The 16,203-nt window shown below is 41.8% G+C and overlaps 1 protein-coding gene across 7 annotated transcripts in view; it reads right to left on the minus strand.

Annotated features, from left to right (window-relative positions):
• Window positions 1-16,203, minus strand: part of IDE (insulin degrading enzyme) — a 78,891-nt gene that overhangs the window by 47,292 nt on the left and 15,396 nt on the right. For all 7 annotated transcript variants that reach the window (XM_077350256.1, XM_077350255.1, XM_077350260.1 and 4 more), the window contains exons 2-5: window positions 6,983-7,167; window positions 5,668-5,875; window positions 4,035-4,204; window positions 1,295-1,417 (exon numbers count right to left, since the gene is read on the minus strand). In XM_077350256.1, coding sequence (XP_077206371.1) covers window positions 1,295-1,417; window positions 4,035-4,204; window positions 5,668-5,875; window positions 6,983-7,142 — 661 coding nt within the window. In that variant the 5' untranslated portion in view covers window positions 7,143-7,167. The remainder of the gene's footprint in view (window positions 1-1,294; window positions 1,418-4,034; window positions 4,205-5,667; window positions 5,876-6,982; window positions 7,168-16,203) is intronic.

Consider the following 16,203-nt stretch of genomic DNA (forward strand, 5'->3'; position numbering starts at 1 on the left):
CACAAATCTGGAGCCTACATATATGAGCCAAGTACTTCTTTCTGACAAAGAGTAAATCTACACAGGATCACACTGCAAATATACTCTTATAAAAAATCAAACCAAGCACCTAATCAAGCATGTATAGATGATACAATTTAGACATGATAGACAGATGACTATTGAAATGGTACAGGTTAATGCAGAAAATTGATTTAAGACTCGGGAGGCCATTATTCGAGCACATGCTCCTTTCCCTTGCCCTTGTAACCTTATCTTTTCACTCCTATGGTTTGGTAAACTAGCATTTCAATACCCTTTATTAGAATTTGCAATAGTCAAACTAGCATTGAGCCACAGTACAGGCAAGTACATACTTGCATGCTAGGCCTTTCCAGAATCAGAAACAATTGCAATAAAATTCACATTAAACAAGATCTTTGCTATACCAAAGTACATACAATTGCATTCAAAATGTTTTCTGTTGAAAAATAAATGTCAGTTTTGCATACTGCCATGTTTGTTTCTGAATAAGTTTTTCAGATTGCAAACAGAAAACAATAAATATTAATAAGCGCATAAAACAAAAAGCATAGTACAATCTTGAGGAGAAGAAAATCTCCAACTGCTATCAGGAAGAATTCACTTGTCATTTGGCATGCACTGTATCGTTTCCATGTGTGCCCAGCAAGCCAATTGCCAATCGTCTCTTTCAGGACTAGGCTCTCACGCCCTATGGAGTAAAGGCTCCCTTGGAGGAAGGAGCTTTTTGAGATGTGTAGGATTGTCACTGGAAGGGGGAGACCTGAAAAGCACCGGTAAGGAACATTACCAGATCCCTGTTTTTATATTTGAATATATTCTTAAGAAGAAGAGTTTGTTTTTTATAACCCACTTTTTTCTACCAGAAAGAGTCCCAAAGTGGCTTACAATCACTTTCCGTTCCTCTCCCCACAAGAGACATCCTGTGAGGTAGTTGGAGCTGATAGACCCCTGATATTACTGCTCTGGGAGAACAGCACTATTAGGACTGTGATGAGCCCAAGGTCACCCTTGAGAGGGAGAAGGGAACCAAACCTGGTTTGCCAGATCAGAAGCTACCACTCTTAACCACTACACCATGCTGGCTCTCTAACCAGATGATGATACTTATCGAAACCATGTATATTCAATTACTTTGTTCGTGACTTACGCATTTGTGGTTCAACCTTTGGAAATCCAAAACCATTAACTTCCTTTATGTAATTCATTACAGAGTAAGTTCCAATAAGTATCAATTTTAAAAACTATCCCATAAACCTTCTGGCCTTCTTACCTCGTCCTAGAACACAGACAGCCATTAAATTTGAAGAATAATATGTGGAGTGAAACTTCAGGAGTTCTTCTCTGACATCTATTCCTTCTTGGTTTGGTCTTGTTTCCAAAGTGAATTTGTTTCCTAGAATACAAACCAGTCAGACAAGTCAAAATCATTTAAGTCATGCAAAGTGACCCAAAAATGTAAGAGGAGGCACTAGCTTTCCTCAAAGGTGTTAATCCCTACAATCACAACACAGGCCTGGATCCAACTTGTGGCAACAGCAGAGCACTTGGGTAAGGGAACTGTGCATCCTGCCACATTCCCCCAAGTTCTGCCTCCTCATGTCAGAAAGTGTATGGAGGGGAGGGGGAACCCAGTGAGTGTGTGGAATCTGTGGAAACCAGCCCCTCTTCCATCCCACTAGCAGAAGTGCTTCTCATGAGTAGAAAACAGAGCTAGGATCCAAGTCAGAGGCTTTGTACATGTTTCTTTTCAGTCAGATCACTGAAGGGACACTAGAAATATTATCAGATAGATTACAATGTACGTGCTGTTCCTATTACTGTTCCTATCAGATGAAGCTGCGCTCTTGCCATTGACATATTTATTCCACTGGCCCTTTTGTAACTTCAACAAGGCCACCTGTGGCCCAGCTAAATAAGTCTGGAGACAGCTGATATCTGTAACTGGAAAACCCTGGTACTCAAAGGACAGCCTGTGCAAGTTAGCCTATTTTGAATCTCCTGGAGAATGCCTGAATTATGAATGGAAGGAGTAAGACACGCTGTAGGCAGGAGTTCAGACTGCCAAAACACACACAGTGGAGTGAATTGGGAAGGCGTGGGAAGATTCTGAAGAAACAGATGGTAGGGAGGGTATGGAGGGGGAAAACAGGAGACTTCCCAGTTGTAGATGCTATACTAGTAGTCAATTAGCACTATCATGCTTGGGGGCAAGGGAAAAGTAGCTCCCACTGCTGAATTCTTAAGATGTAGCATTATTACATGAATACAGTAGCAGCAGCTTCTACGATATTTGACTCTTCAAGGTTTAAAACATGCCATATGATACTAAAAATGTTCACACTGCTATCCCAAAACCTTACTTCTAGAGCAGGGGTAGTCAAACTGCGGACCTCCAGATGTCCATGGACTACAATTCCCATGAGCCCCTGCCATGGACATCTGGAGGTCCGCAGTTTGATTACCCCTGAATAAACTTTCTAGGGCAAGCTGATCAGAGTTTGAGTCTTATCATGATTACTTCTGCTGAAAATAGTTTTTCTAGTAATGAAAAAGCAAAACACAAAACAAATTAAGGCTAGAACTTCTAGTTTCATGATGCTGACTTGAAACACCTGCGCTATGCAAAGCATTCCAAGCCAACGCCAGTGCGATGCAGAGCATTCCAACAGTCATGAAACTGGCTCCAGGCAAGAAACCGTGAAACGAGTGAGGTGGTGGATGGCAAGATGACATCCTGAAAGAATGGGAACAGGGGTGGCACAAAATGATCATCTCCATTCACCAACAATAGCAACAAGAACAGGTAAGCACAAACCATACAATGATTCAGAACATATAAGCTGCCTGCATAACAGTGCTGTTCAGATGGGAATGCAAAAAATATCTTCAAGTCTTTGGCACTCCCACTGTGAATTACTCACAAAGGCATCGCTGCAGCATCCTATCTCCCAAAACACAAGTATCCAGTGCCACTGCTTTTTAATGCAAGTGGTGGTTTTATTTTTAAAACCCTAACATCTACATTTGGGAATAAGGACTTTCAAAATAGTATTTAAGGTCAGAATGTGTCCAAATCTAGTGTATACCTAATGTATAACAGGATACCCATCCAAGTGGTCTTTGCCTCCACAGCCCCACTGCTTCCACTTGGAAAACATAACGGGGCAGTGAAAAAAGGCAGAAGGATGCCTCGAGAACACATCTACAACTGCTAGCGCATACATGAAGGACATGTTGAATGGCAAAATTTTCTATAGTCCTTCTCCCAGTTACTCAAGATTAAAACCACTGATAGCAATGGCTTTAAGTACCTGTAACTTCAAAAATGACTGCTGCCACTCTTTGCTTAGAATTGATGCCCAGCCATTTTCTCTTATGATTGTTTGATAAGGAACAATCCTAAACAGTTCTCCTCAGGAATAAAGTGGTCATAAAACTGCAGCCATAATCACCTTAGCTTCTTGGTGACAGACAGTAACAAATCCAGACGTCAGCTATGAATAGTGGATGTCAACTTCTGCTGAGTTAAATCTATCAAAAAATCTTGGAAAACTTGAAATGGTTTTAAATGAAGAGCTGTTTGGACAGTTACTACCGAAATACAAAGATATGCTTCTAATTTCACTGGCTAACCAGTATCTCTGTATTTTGGCTTAATTATGGCTTTGACTTGCCTTAATTAATTTAAACAGCTTAGCTCTCGCTCCTAATAATGGTTAAATGAACATTTCTACTGAATAGCTTCAAATGCATGTCATTTCATTTTATGTGACATGTTCTCAGTTACCTTTGAGGGTGAATCATGTGCACCAATTATCATACCTGTAAAATGCCACAATTCCTACTATCTTTCATTCCTTGTTTTGACAAGTTCTTTTTTTTTGCTTATTTGATGCAAACAATGCACTGAAGTATCATGTTTGAAAGGTTTGGAAAGGAAATTAATCTATTCAGTTTCTTCCTTTCCTATTAAAGAGTAGTTTGGTGAAAAACTACGCTTTCTCACACACCTGTTCCAAATACGCTGAAGGGGTGACTGGGGTTTCCAGTAGCCTTTTCCAGTTGACATAGTCTCCAGGCATCATTCATTAAGTTCTTCTCATGTTCAGAATCAACTGCATTCACTTCTCGGTCTTTGCAGTTTTCATCAAACAGAGGGCATAAGAAAAACTGTGAAAACCTATATGAAAAGTACATGTTTTCAATATCAGCACACTGAAATATGTTTTTTAAAAGCTAAATAACAGAATGCAAATTTAACAGTGCGGAAGAATGTGTCTCTTTTTGCTGCTCAGCTGGGATGGGCTTTGCCCACCTTCATCTTTGGTTCCGAATACTCTGGAAGAACACCCAAATTTATATTAGGTTCTTGTTTGCTCTGAGCCCCAGCACTGGGAAATGGACTAGGCCAGCCACTCTGGGCTTTAAACAAGGCAATGCTGTCTCAGACCACACACCAAGTTAGTGGACACTACTAGATTAGTATAACTCCAGAGTATAACTCCTTTTTGCCTATTTCTATGAGGTGTCACTTAGGGACACCTAATTCTGTGTTGTTTGGGATGCCTAAATAGATGTCTCTTAGGGATCAAAGTTGATGAAATATCAATACTGGGAGACCTTTTAGAACTCAAAACTCTCCCAAAAGTTAATTTTATCTGTTAAGGCGGTGGTCCCCAACCACTGCCCCCCCCGGCAGTAAGAAACTTCCCAGGCCGCAAGCAAATCGGCCACAAAAGCGGCTGATTAGCTTGCGGCCCGGCAAGCTTCATTTTGTGGGAGGGGGGGGAGAGGGAAGCAGGTCCGCACATGGGGCATGCACACATGCATGGCATGCGCAGCCGCATGATCGCCCTCCCCACCACCGCTGATCCTCAGCCTTAGAAAGGTTGCAGACCATTGTGTTAAGGGATTGCATTTTTCTTGGATTTGGCCATGATTGAACAAGTCCTGCCCTGAGTCTTGATATTGAAAAGCCTTTTTATTGAACCTTTTATTGGGTTTCAGTTTCTTTTTTAAATTTTAAAATGATTAGAGAAGTCTTATAAAATGGAGGTTTTTGCACTCTTAACCAATGCCAAGATATTGTTCTGTAAATCATTTGTAGCCAAATCCTAAACAGTTACCCAGAAGTTCTGCAGGACTTATTTAAGTAAATACTCTTAAAAGAATGGCAACTTCAGCTTGAGTATGCTTCTATTTCACCAAAATACAAGCTTCTTCAATACAAAAAACAGACTTTTTAGATCCAGCTGATAAGTATGAAGAATACTGAGAATATATTTAAGCAACAAATTCCTATGTAAGTAACGTTTTTACAGTTTTACAATATTAAACAAAACATATGAATTCTATTAATATACACTATATTCTGGACAAATGAAATATGTACACTGAAAATATATTTCTTATGCTGAGGCTTATTTCATTTTAAAAAGTTCATTTTACTGGTATAACTAATATTAATGTCAGTATGTTGCGTCTTATTTTAGTCATGATCTCTACTACTTTATTAATTTCAATATTATGAACAAAATATACTATGGAACAGTGCTGCTGTCTTTCATACAACTTGATCTTATCAGTAAACACCAAAAGCCAACAAAAATATTTACTGGAATAATAATATGTAGATATGCTTACCTATCCAGGGCACCTTCCAGGTGTTCATGTGAAACATCAAAGTAATAGTTGGTGTGCTCTCCACTGGTAAAAGCATTTGAACTCCCTGCATGTTCGCTAAGAAACTGGCTGTATTCATTTTCTTTGGGATATTTTTTTGTTCCCAAAAACAACATATGTTCACAAAAGTGACTTAATCCCGCAATATTTGGTGGATCTGATAGTGATCCTTATGGAGAAAAAAACAGAACAGGTCACTGCACAACGTATAAGCTCTATTTAACAGGACATCTTTCAACTTGCACAACCAATCAGATCTTCAGTGGCCAATCATAAGCCCTACTAGATAAAAGTCCTACCTGCTTTCTAAAACCATTCAGCAACTTCCAACACCTTTCCTGGTGTCTGACATGGTGCCCTTGAGCACCTTATTGGGGACCCCTGACTTAAGTTATACATTATTATAATAATTATTATTGTTTTATTTTCATCTCTTGCCTTTCCCTGATCCTATTAAGTATGCATTATGGTGCACTGGATTGAAGATTAACTCCCATCCTTAACAAGAACCTGTAATTTGCTTCAGAGTAAATCCCACTGTACAGATTTGCTGCAGCCTAAATCTACTATACAGAAAGCTGTGTAACTTAAAAAAAATATTTCTGAATGTCAGTATTTTTTTTTAACATACACTTTCTTCAGTGTAATGAACTTGGATACTAGGATTTCTAAGAGAGAGAGAAATTAAGGTTTGTCTCCTTCCTTCATTGAACTTTGCTGCAGTAATAACTTGAAACGCACAACAAAGGTAATGTCCACCATTTGTGGAAAGGAATTCAGGGACCTGGGCCAGCTGGAAAAGATCTGCTAAGCATCTGTTCTCCCACCTCTGCCTCTTTCCAGATACTTCGAAAAGTCCAGATTGCCAGAGAGATGAGCCAAAGGGCTCTTGATCTTTGACTCTTGTCCTGGTTTGAGCAGTATTATTACTGTACCAGCAGTAATCTTTTTCACTGGGGTCTATCAATAAGACCTTGGCTACCTTGTCCACCAGAGTATCAAGAAGGGAGGAGAGTGAAATAGAGCTGGCGAGTACACCTGAATGAAACCACCACCACCAGGAAGCTGAGTAAATTGCAAACCAAAATCTACAGGGAAGGGTGCCAGTGAGTAGTGTCATTCATCTCCCCCCACCCTTTACTGTGTTTCCTAAGAACTGCTGTGGTGGTTTTACTATTTTAACTTTTGTTGTTACCTGGTGTGGCTCCCACCCCCACAAAGGTGTGAGAGAAAGGTAGGGTAAAAATACTTCAACACAAAATAAGTGCTCAAATACCTATGTGTACATCAAGCGCAGCTGAAGACTTGTCTGTCGTGGGATCGCTGATAAGTATTGCCTTGATGCCATTTGCAAGTTCTAGCCCACGATACTCTCGTTTATCCTCAGGTGATTTGACAATATCGGTCGCTACTCTTTTGATAGCTGGATCAATCATTCTGTTGTGTGTTTGTTGTTGAAGTCTGGAAAAAGAAGTCAAAATTAAAACTCAAATCCATTCACACAATCTGAAACAGAACCTGGGAACAGTTCTAAAAATCCAGCTTTATAATGTCCAGAACGAAAATACATTGCCTAGTGTTCATCACAGTTAATTGAAATAATGCATCTGTAAAGCTATGCTGCCTTATAGACAATGAAATTAAAAGGAATCTCTCCCATGTGAAGCAATGCCAGAGAAGATGGGTTGGATCCTGACACACATCCTATCTCTTGTCCTAGAGTAGCCTCTTTCATCCAAATTTCTTGTACTTTCTGGTAAACTAAAGTGCTGAATTATTTGTTCCATTACATGTGCCCATTTACTTACCAGCGGAGTAAAATACTTTTAACCAAGTAGAAATAACTATTAAAAAATCCCAAGTAGAGCAGAACAGCATTAAGCTATAATGGGTCTAATTAAGTCAAATGTAAAATATGTCAATGACATTCTTGTAGCACTCTAGCAGAAATAATGCTCTACTAAAGCCACATTAAAAGGAAAGGAGTATCAAGATACATTTGCTGAAGAACAGGGAAAAGAAAAGACAAGTAAAACAGGAATGTAGAAGCAGCACCATGTACCAGGAAACTGGGTGAGTTTCCGGCTTGTTAGCTTTCTGGACTGAAATCAGGAACATTATTAAATTAAAACCACACATTTAACATTATATTATACTTCTATTTTCACACCCCATGTGTCTAATAACTGTATATTTGTGGCAAAGTGGAAAAACAGTTTTTGACCTGTGCCTGCTGTTGTTGTTTTTGTTTTTTGCCATCAAGTTACAACTGACTTTTGGTGACCCTAAGCTTTTCAAGGCAAGAGATATTCACAGGTAGTTAGTTTGCCATTGTCTGCCTCTGCATCATAGCCTTGGAATTCCTTGGTCTCCTATCAAAATACTAGCCAGGGTCAACTCTCCTTAGCTTTTCAAACCTGACAAGATCAGGCTAGCCTGGGTTGTCCAAGTTAGGTGCGTACCTGCTATACAGTGCCACAATTCCACAACAAAATCTACAGAAGGATCCTTGAAAAGGATCCATCCATATAGAAGAAGAATGTGTTTTTAGACACTAAATTTCTTTAGCGTTTAGTACTTTTACAAAACAAAACAAAAACACCTGGCATAAATACTTTTACAATCTCCAGTTAGCCACGTCCTAAAGCTTCTGCTAAATTAATGCTGATCATTAATACTTCCAGTAGATGCCACCACCACTCACCCAGGGCACAGATTGTAGACGTATGGGGACACCATGCTGGAAATGGACCCGGTGTGGCTGGATATGGCTTGCGATGCAGATTTTCCACTGTTTCCCAGGGACCTGTGCTGGGCTTTCCCCACCGTTTTACATGGGGACCTGCTGTGATTGGCCATCACGCAGCCGGGCACATTGAAAGGTCAGGTGAGGCACCTCCATTTAAGGGCCTGCACAGTGGACCTTGGCTTTTTCTCCCTTCCTGCAGTCTCACTGATGAGATTTAAACAGCTCAGACCACATGCTGCCCCAAGAAGCCTTCACTGTAACTCTCCCTGAAGCCTTGCTACTGTGGTGCTCTCTGCTCTGTAGTTCTGGCCTCAGTGATTTTGAGTGTGGCATTTTCTGGGGTGCTCACATAACCATGCCCCAGCAGGTTGCTGGTTTCCTACTGGTGTATTAGGGGATGCGTGCATATGTGTGTGCGTGCATGGCTTCGCTGAGCCTGAGATTTTCCTTGTGCCTTTACCATAATTTTAATCTCTTAGGAGCTCTTTTTTCCTGGTAGTTTTTCATTTTGCTTTCACTTCCTGCTCATACCACCCCAGACTGCCTTGTAAGTTGCTTATATGTGGCATTGGACTAGTAGTCTTGTTTTTTTCTATTTAGTAGATTGGGCAGTATTTGGAGTTCGATCCCAGCAGCCGGCTCAAGGTTGACTCAGCCTTCCATCCTTCTGAGGTTGGTAAAATGAGTACCCAGCTTGCTGGGGGGGTAAAACAGTAATGCCTGGGGAAGGCACTGGCAAACCACCCCGTATTGAGTCTGCCATGAAAACGCTAGCGGGCGTCACCCCAAGGGTCAGACATGACTCGGTGCTTGCACAGGGGATACCTTTACCTTTACCTTTAATGCAGGTGGGAGCAGTGGGCAAGAGGCAGACAAGGTCACTTCTGTGTGAAGCGTGGGGGAACGGAATGCACTAAGATGCAACCCAACCTACCATTGTTCATTGAGTAATCTCTGCATGCACACATCCCTCCCTCCTTTGTAGCTTCTTACAACAGCTAAGGGAGAACTGAGAGAAAAGAGCTCCTTGTCTTCATCACATGATCTTTCTGGCAGGAAAGCCTACACTGAAGACAGAGGGGAAGGGAAACACTCCTGAGCTCTAGAAACTTTTTAAAAGCTTGGAAGCACTTTCTGCGGCTGGCCTGAGACTGGACAGTTCACCTGTGTGGGACTGCACAGAAGCTATGACAGTAACCCTCACAGATTCACCTGGACAGTTTCTGTTCCCTGTCTGCACCTGAATCCAGGCTGATAAGGATGTAGACACCCCACATCATCCAACAATACTGGTTGCAGATTTACCCCCGCTTATTCTAAAAGCTTTGTGGAGAATGGCAGGTTTGACACCAGTCAAAAGTTATTTAAATTTGTATTTCCAATTTTTTTCTAGGAGTGGTCTAACTTCAATCTCTTTCAGGGCTGCTGGAATCACCCCTTCTTCCAAAGAGCTATTAGTAGTAGATGCACCAGCCTAGTGTCTTCCCCACCCCATAGGTTTTGAGTCCCCTTTAGTTTAAAATTTACATATATACAATAGACCAGTGGTCCCCAACCTTTTTATCACCGGGGACCGCTTGACAATTTTACTGAGGCCCTGGGGGGGGGGAGTGTTTTGCCGAGGGACACTGCCGCTGCCACCTGAGCCCCTGCTCCATTTGCTTTCCCACCAGCACCCCAGCAGCAGCTGCGTCACAGTGGCAGGGCAGTCTCTGAGGCAGCAGCCGGAGAGGAGGACGAGGAGGAGCTGCGGCCCGGTACTGACTGATCCACGGACCGATACCAGTCCCTAGACCAGGGGTTGGGGACCACTGCAATAGACTATAAAATTATATTAAACACCTTTATCTTTCAGATCAAATTATTCCAGCTCTGCACAAAATATCGACTCAAGGGAAGGACCAGTGTAGGACCAGATATTACTTTAGGCAATAATGAAACATGATTGTCACCGTAGCAGTTTCTGTGTTGCTCCCAATAATGGAGCTTTGTTGTGAACGTTCAAGTTCTTCAGGTCTATTAGCTTTGGAATCTCTAACACTGAGACCAAACTCACCAACTCAAGTAGGTGGACTAAGATATGAACTCTTTTGGTGTACTGACCTGCCTTGAAAATCTCATGGGTTGTTGAATATGGTGCTTGCCCTCTTCTGCTAGCCACTATTTTGAACCTGTGATTGCACAGAAAAACCTGGCAGAGTTGTAACAGTCTTACCCCTCTTCCTCATCAAGCCAGGAAGGACTCAGTAATATAATCCTAAAATGCCCATTCTTCTAGAATCAAGTTGTGAATTAAGGTTGTCATATTTGTCACCAACCTGGCATTCAAAAGGTGTGCCTGTTTTGAGACAAAGGAATCTAATGAAAATCTTGTCAATACGTTAACTGCCCAACAATTTTCCTGGTTAAACTGATGCAGGGGATCTTGTATTGCTTGTTGCACCCTCCCAAATATGTAGCACAGAAAGACTTTCATTGTTCATACTGAGGCCACCTTGGGAAGCATATTAAAAACTTCATGGCCATATGACAACCAAGTAACTATTTTTTTTGGGGGGGGGGATGACAAGTAATGGGTCATACATGAAGTCCCTCTTGCACTGGCCAGAATATTGGTAATCTTATCACTGGAGGCAATGAAATGATACCATTGACATAATCTGATCAAGATATATGGATACGGCTGAACAGGTCTGCAGTTGTCAAGAGGTCTAATTAAAGCAGCCTGCCTGAAAAATCTGAATCTTGGAGGATTAATTAAGTGAATTTAGAAATGGTTCTGCTGATACCTTCCCTGGTTCCTGGAACTCTTTGGAACTACTGACAAAAGCACTCTATATTGCCATCTTCACCATTTGCTGGGTTTACCGAAGACTTAAGGTAAGTGAAATTGGTTTGGAGATAAGTACGGTTTGTGATGAAAGTAGAGCTTGTAATGGTGGCGACAAAGAGATCTTTATACCGTGCTACCATTACTCCTCATGGGATATGCGCCCTAGAACAAAACTTCAAAAACTCATAATTCTTCACCGTAGAAACTGTTTGGATTCAATCCAACTTGGGCAGGACAGCTAGCCTAGCTATACTATGCCATAAGTGCTGGAGTCAGCCATTTGTCATAGTTTGATTGATGCAGCTTTTCCTTGAAGATGTGAATAAAGTAACTGAAACTTAACACATGTATGTTGTACCCATGCTTATAATGGCTGGCTATACCTAGCAATAAAGTATTTTGCTGGCTATTGTCTAGAGCAGTGGTCCCCAACCTTTATTAGGCTGGGGACCGGCAGGGCATCGGGCCACGCCCGCGCATCGAGCCGCGCCCGCGAGTCACGCCCACGGATCGGGCCGCACCCGCGGGCCGCGCGTGCGCGGCCTGCACGGGCACAGCCCGGCCCCGATTCCTTCTCCCCGCCCTCCCGCAGTAAGTAGCTTCCCGGGCCGCAAGCTTGCGGCCTGGGAAGTTTTTTACTGCGGTTGGGGGGGGCGGGGAGAGGGAGCTGCGGCCCGGCGCCGGGCCGCAGCCCGCAGGTTGGGGACCATTGATCTAGAGGCATCAATACTTCACTGGAAGCACTAAGCATTCTGATTTATGAAACCCTACAGTCCACCAATGAACCTGTCAATTATAGACCAGGGTCATTAATTTAACATGCAGTATTAGATCAGCTTATGTTTCTTGAACAATGCATTGGCTATATGACCAACAGTCTTTGAGGTTCCCGGTGGATAATCAGTATTTATTCATTCATTAAGTGATTTATATACTGCCCCCCTTGGACATTGCCGTCTCCGGTTACTGGATCAAAGACTTCTCTGGGGAACGTATTCAGAGAGGCAGTTCCTCAGATATGCAGGGCTCACACCATGTAAGGCCTTAAAGATTAAGACCAAAATCTTGAAGCGGATACGGAATTCGACCAGAAGTCAACGCAGCTGCTGCAGCACTGGTCTTACATAGGCTCTCTACAGTGTCCGTGTGAGAACTTGCAGAGCAGCATTTTGAACCTGCTGTAATTTCCAGAGCAGGGTCAAGTGTAAACCAGCATAGAATGTGTTACAGTAACCAAGTCTGGAGGTGACGGTTGCATGGATCATGGTAGCTAGGTACTCCAAGACCAGGTCGGGTGCTAGCAGCCTAACCTGGCATAGGTAGGAAAATGCCTGCTGAGCTAACCTTGTGACATGAGCCTCCATCATTGAGATGTCAAAAATCACTCCCAGGTTCCTGGCCAACTGTGCTGTTATGAGCTGCACCCTGGCCAGCCTGGGAAGACACACTCTGCTCTGATCTGCTCTAATAGAGGCCAGATGACCTCTATCTTTGAAGGGTTCAGTCTGAGATGGCTTGCTTTAAACCACTTTGTCACCGCTTTCAAACACTGGACCAATGCAGTCAGAGAGGCATCTGGCAGATTGTCCACCAGGAGAAAGAGCTGGGTGTGAAGAACTTAAGATGTAGCTTTTATTGGCAAACTGTTGAAGTTTTTGTGCCATTTTTGTTGAACTAAGTTGTTATTTAAATAAATGATTTTAAATAAACACTGGGTGTTTTTACCTAAACTCCCTTGAGCTCAGAAAAAACTGATCCACTAATGCTGTTTACATACTAGCACAGAAACCAGGCAGAAGACAGAGATAAAGTAGGGAAGGGTCCAAGCAGAGGTGGGGAAAGATAAGCAACCTTCTCTCAACCAGACAGCAACAGCTTGGGATCATCTAAAAATAAAACCGTGGGCTTTGTCCAATCATACTGCAGCTAAGAGTCTGTGACAAATACGGCTGAAAGGGCTGTTAGTTACCTCTCAACCTGCATTAAACATCAATCCTAAAGACAAACAAAATATTGTAAACTAGTATTGTTGACTGTAATGAACCGCATTAACTACATTATACTGTATTGCTTTAATTATTAAAAGTCAAACTGATCACTAGATTACTACACGTAACAAAATCCTTTGTTTCCAGGGAGAAACACCATTTCTGAGGTCCCCACCAGGAGGAAATCAAGATGGTATAACTGCTCACCTTTTCTATAATGAAGACAGCATTCAGAACTTTAGGAAAAGTATGAAAACTTACTACTGTCTGGAAAAAAAGTAAGATTAGAACCAATTCTATTCCCTAACAGTGCTCTTGGTCTATCCTTCCCTCCACACATTCTCTGTTGCCTTTGAAAACTACCCTTAAGGACTGAGATTGGGGAAGACGGGTGAGATTGTGACATCTTCCTTAAAGTAGCAGTGACAATAGGTACGTCAGCCAATAACAACCAGTTTCTTTTCAGGACTAAGAATGATCTATATAGTACTCATCAATACATCTGTTAAAGTTACTTACATGTATCCAGTCACATTTCATTATCTCCATTTGTGCCCTCCAAAGGGCTCAAGGTGATGGCCATCAATGATTTTATACCACAATAACACTGTGAAAGGGGTTACCAAGAGAATTATGTGACAGCCTAAATAAGCTTTGCTGCTCAGGTGAAGCTACAAACTGAGGTCTATGCCTAACACTCCAGTCACTATATCACGCTGGTTCTCATTTAAATACTGTTCACACAGATATGACACAGATGCTCCCTGTACTAAAGCACATTTAGATTATTCATCACAGAAGCAAATTCAGACTTTGCCTGAGGCTGTAACATCACTGTCTTTTGACATTTAAACATCTCTGTAATTTGGGAATTAGGGTTGTCCAGTGTATTAAATTCAGTGCTCGAATGTTACAGACTATATCAGGGGTGGCCATACTGTGGTTCTTCAGATATCCATGAACTACAATAACCATGAGCCCCTGCCAGCATTCTGCTTTGGCATGGGCTCATGGTAATTGTAGTCAGACATCTGGAGAGCCACAGCTTGGGCACTCCTGGACTTTATCTAGTAATCAATATCACTTTAAAAACAAATTCAAAGTCTTACTATGAATTATGAACAGGGAACACTTGATACTCTTGGCTTTTGCAAGTTTTATCTAAGTATACAAAATAAAGCATCAACAAACTAAACCACAAAAATCATCTGCACTACATTGGACCCATGATTTTTAGCACTAGTTTAAATATTACAAAGTATGAGTTGGAAGAAGCCATACATGCAATCTAGTCCAATCCACTGCTCAATGCAGAATCAGCTCAATGCAGAATCAGTCATGAAGTGCATCTTCTCTATGTAGATTACATACATGGATATATAAAAAAAAAACCTTATGAAGGTAAAGTGAAGATAAGGGACCATCAAATTCAAGTACAGGTATGAAGTAATTGTGTAAAATTCAAATTACATAATAGCTGTAATTGTTGATCTTTAGCTTAGCAAAACAAGGAATATAAACTCTTGTAATGAGACCAATGAACTCCAGACTCTCATTAAATTCTTAGGTGATGGTATCAAGCTGTTTGATGCATTCTAATTCAACAGTTTACGCTACAGCAGCCTTCCTCAACCTTTTAACTGTTGAGAAACCCCTGAAATATTCTTTGAGAAACCCTAAAAGTATTATCACCAGGCCATACCTTCCTGCTATGCCCCCACAAGTCACATCACCAAGACATTCCCACTGGATGTGACATCACCAGGCCATTCCCACAGCACAGGAAGTGACAGCACAGAAATATTTTCAAATAATTTGTGAACAGAACCACACCTGTACTCTGGGTTGGCTACCAGTTTGCTCTTCTTCACTAAAGGGAGCCTGCAAAAACAGGGCCAGGACAAGCCTAAGCCACTTCGTTCCCCCCCCCCCCCCCCAACCTGCAGTTAAGTTACCTCTCTGGACTCCAGTCACTACAATGTATGACAAGCCTCAGCCAGCAATAATTTGTAGGGCTGGGGCCCTCCCCTCTCTCCAGGCCTATCATTTTGGAGGGGGTTGATATGACCATACATGATCATAATCACCCAATAATTTTAGTGTGCGTGCGTGTGTGTGTGTGTGTAATCACCCAGAGGAAGTCCTCGCCCCCCTCAGAGGGAGAAACACAGCTCAGAATACCCACAACAACCAGTTGACTCTGGCTGTGAAAACCTTAGATAATTCATTATCCTCAGTGCATTTCTCAATTCAAATCTAAACCAAATCAAATCAAATATGCACCTACATGTCAAATATAAGCACAGGTTCTTGTTTAGGGTGGCATCTAATAATTCTTCTGAAAACATATATTACGCTGGCATGCAACAGTCTGAGTCATCTTATATTTAAAGAAATCTAAGCACTCACTGGCAATGACCCTAATGAGATCAATTTACAGTACAGAGGGTGAAAAAATGCTATCCAGTGCTCTTGTCATTTGGAACTGCAAGTGGCTTTTCTTTTATTCCTATTGATGATTTCTTATGTAAGGAGAAAAAACTATTTACATACCAGATATTCATAAGAGAATCAGCTTTCATCAACTAATTTCAAACTCTACCTGGAAGAAACTAGGCCCCATAAATGGAGAGTATGCTTTCCTTTAGGGCAGCACAGCGAGATGAAACTTGAGGAGAGCTACTGATATCTCCTGAAACTTCTCAATCATAGTACTTTTTGAATTGTAAAAGGCTTTCATGGCCGAAGTCAACTGGCAGTCGTGAGTTTTCCAAACTATGTTGCCATTGTCTAGCAGTTTTAGTTCCTGATGTTTTGCCAGCTGGCACCTTCAGAAGCAAGACATGGCAGAATGGGAATCTCTCTTTGCCAAACATGGAAATACTTCCATCTTGCCACATCCTACCTCCGAAGATGCCAGCCATAAA

This window comes from Paroedura picta, chromosome 8 (assembly GCF_049243985.1).
Source record: "Paroedura picta isolate Pp20150507F chromosome 8, Ppicta_v3.0, whole genome shotgun sequence".
Lineage (NCBI taxonomy): Eukaryota > Metazoa > Chordata > Lepidosauria > Squamata > Gekkonidae > Paroedura > Paroedura picta.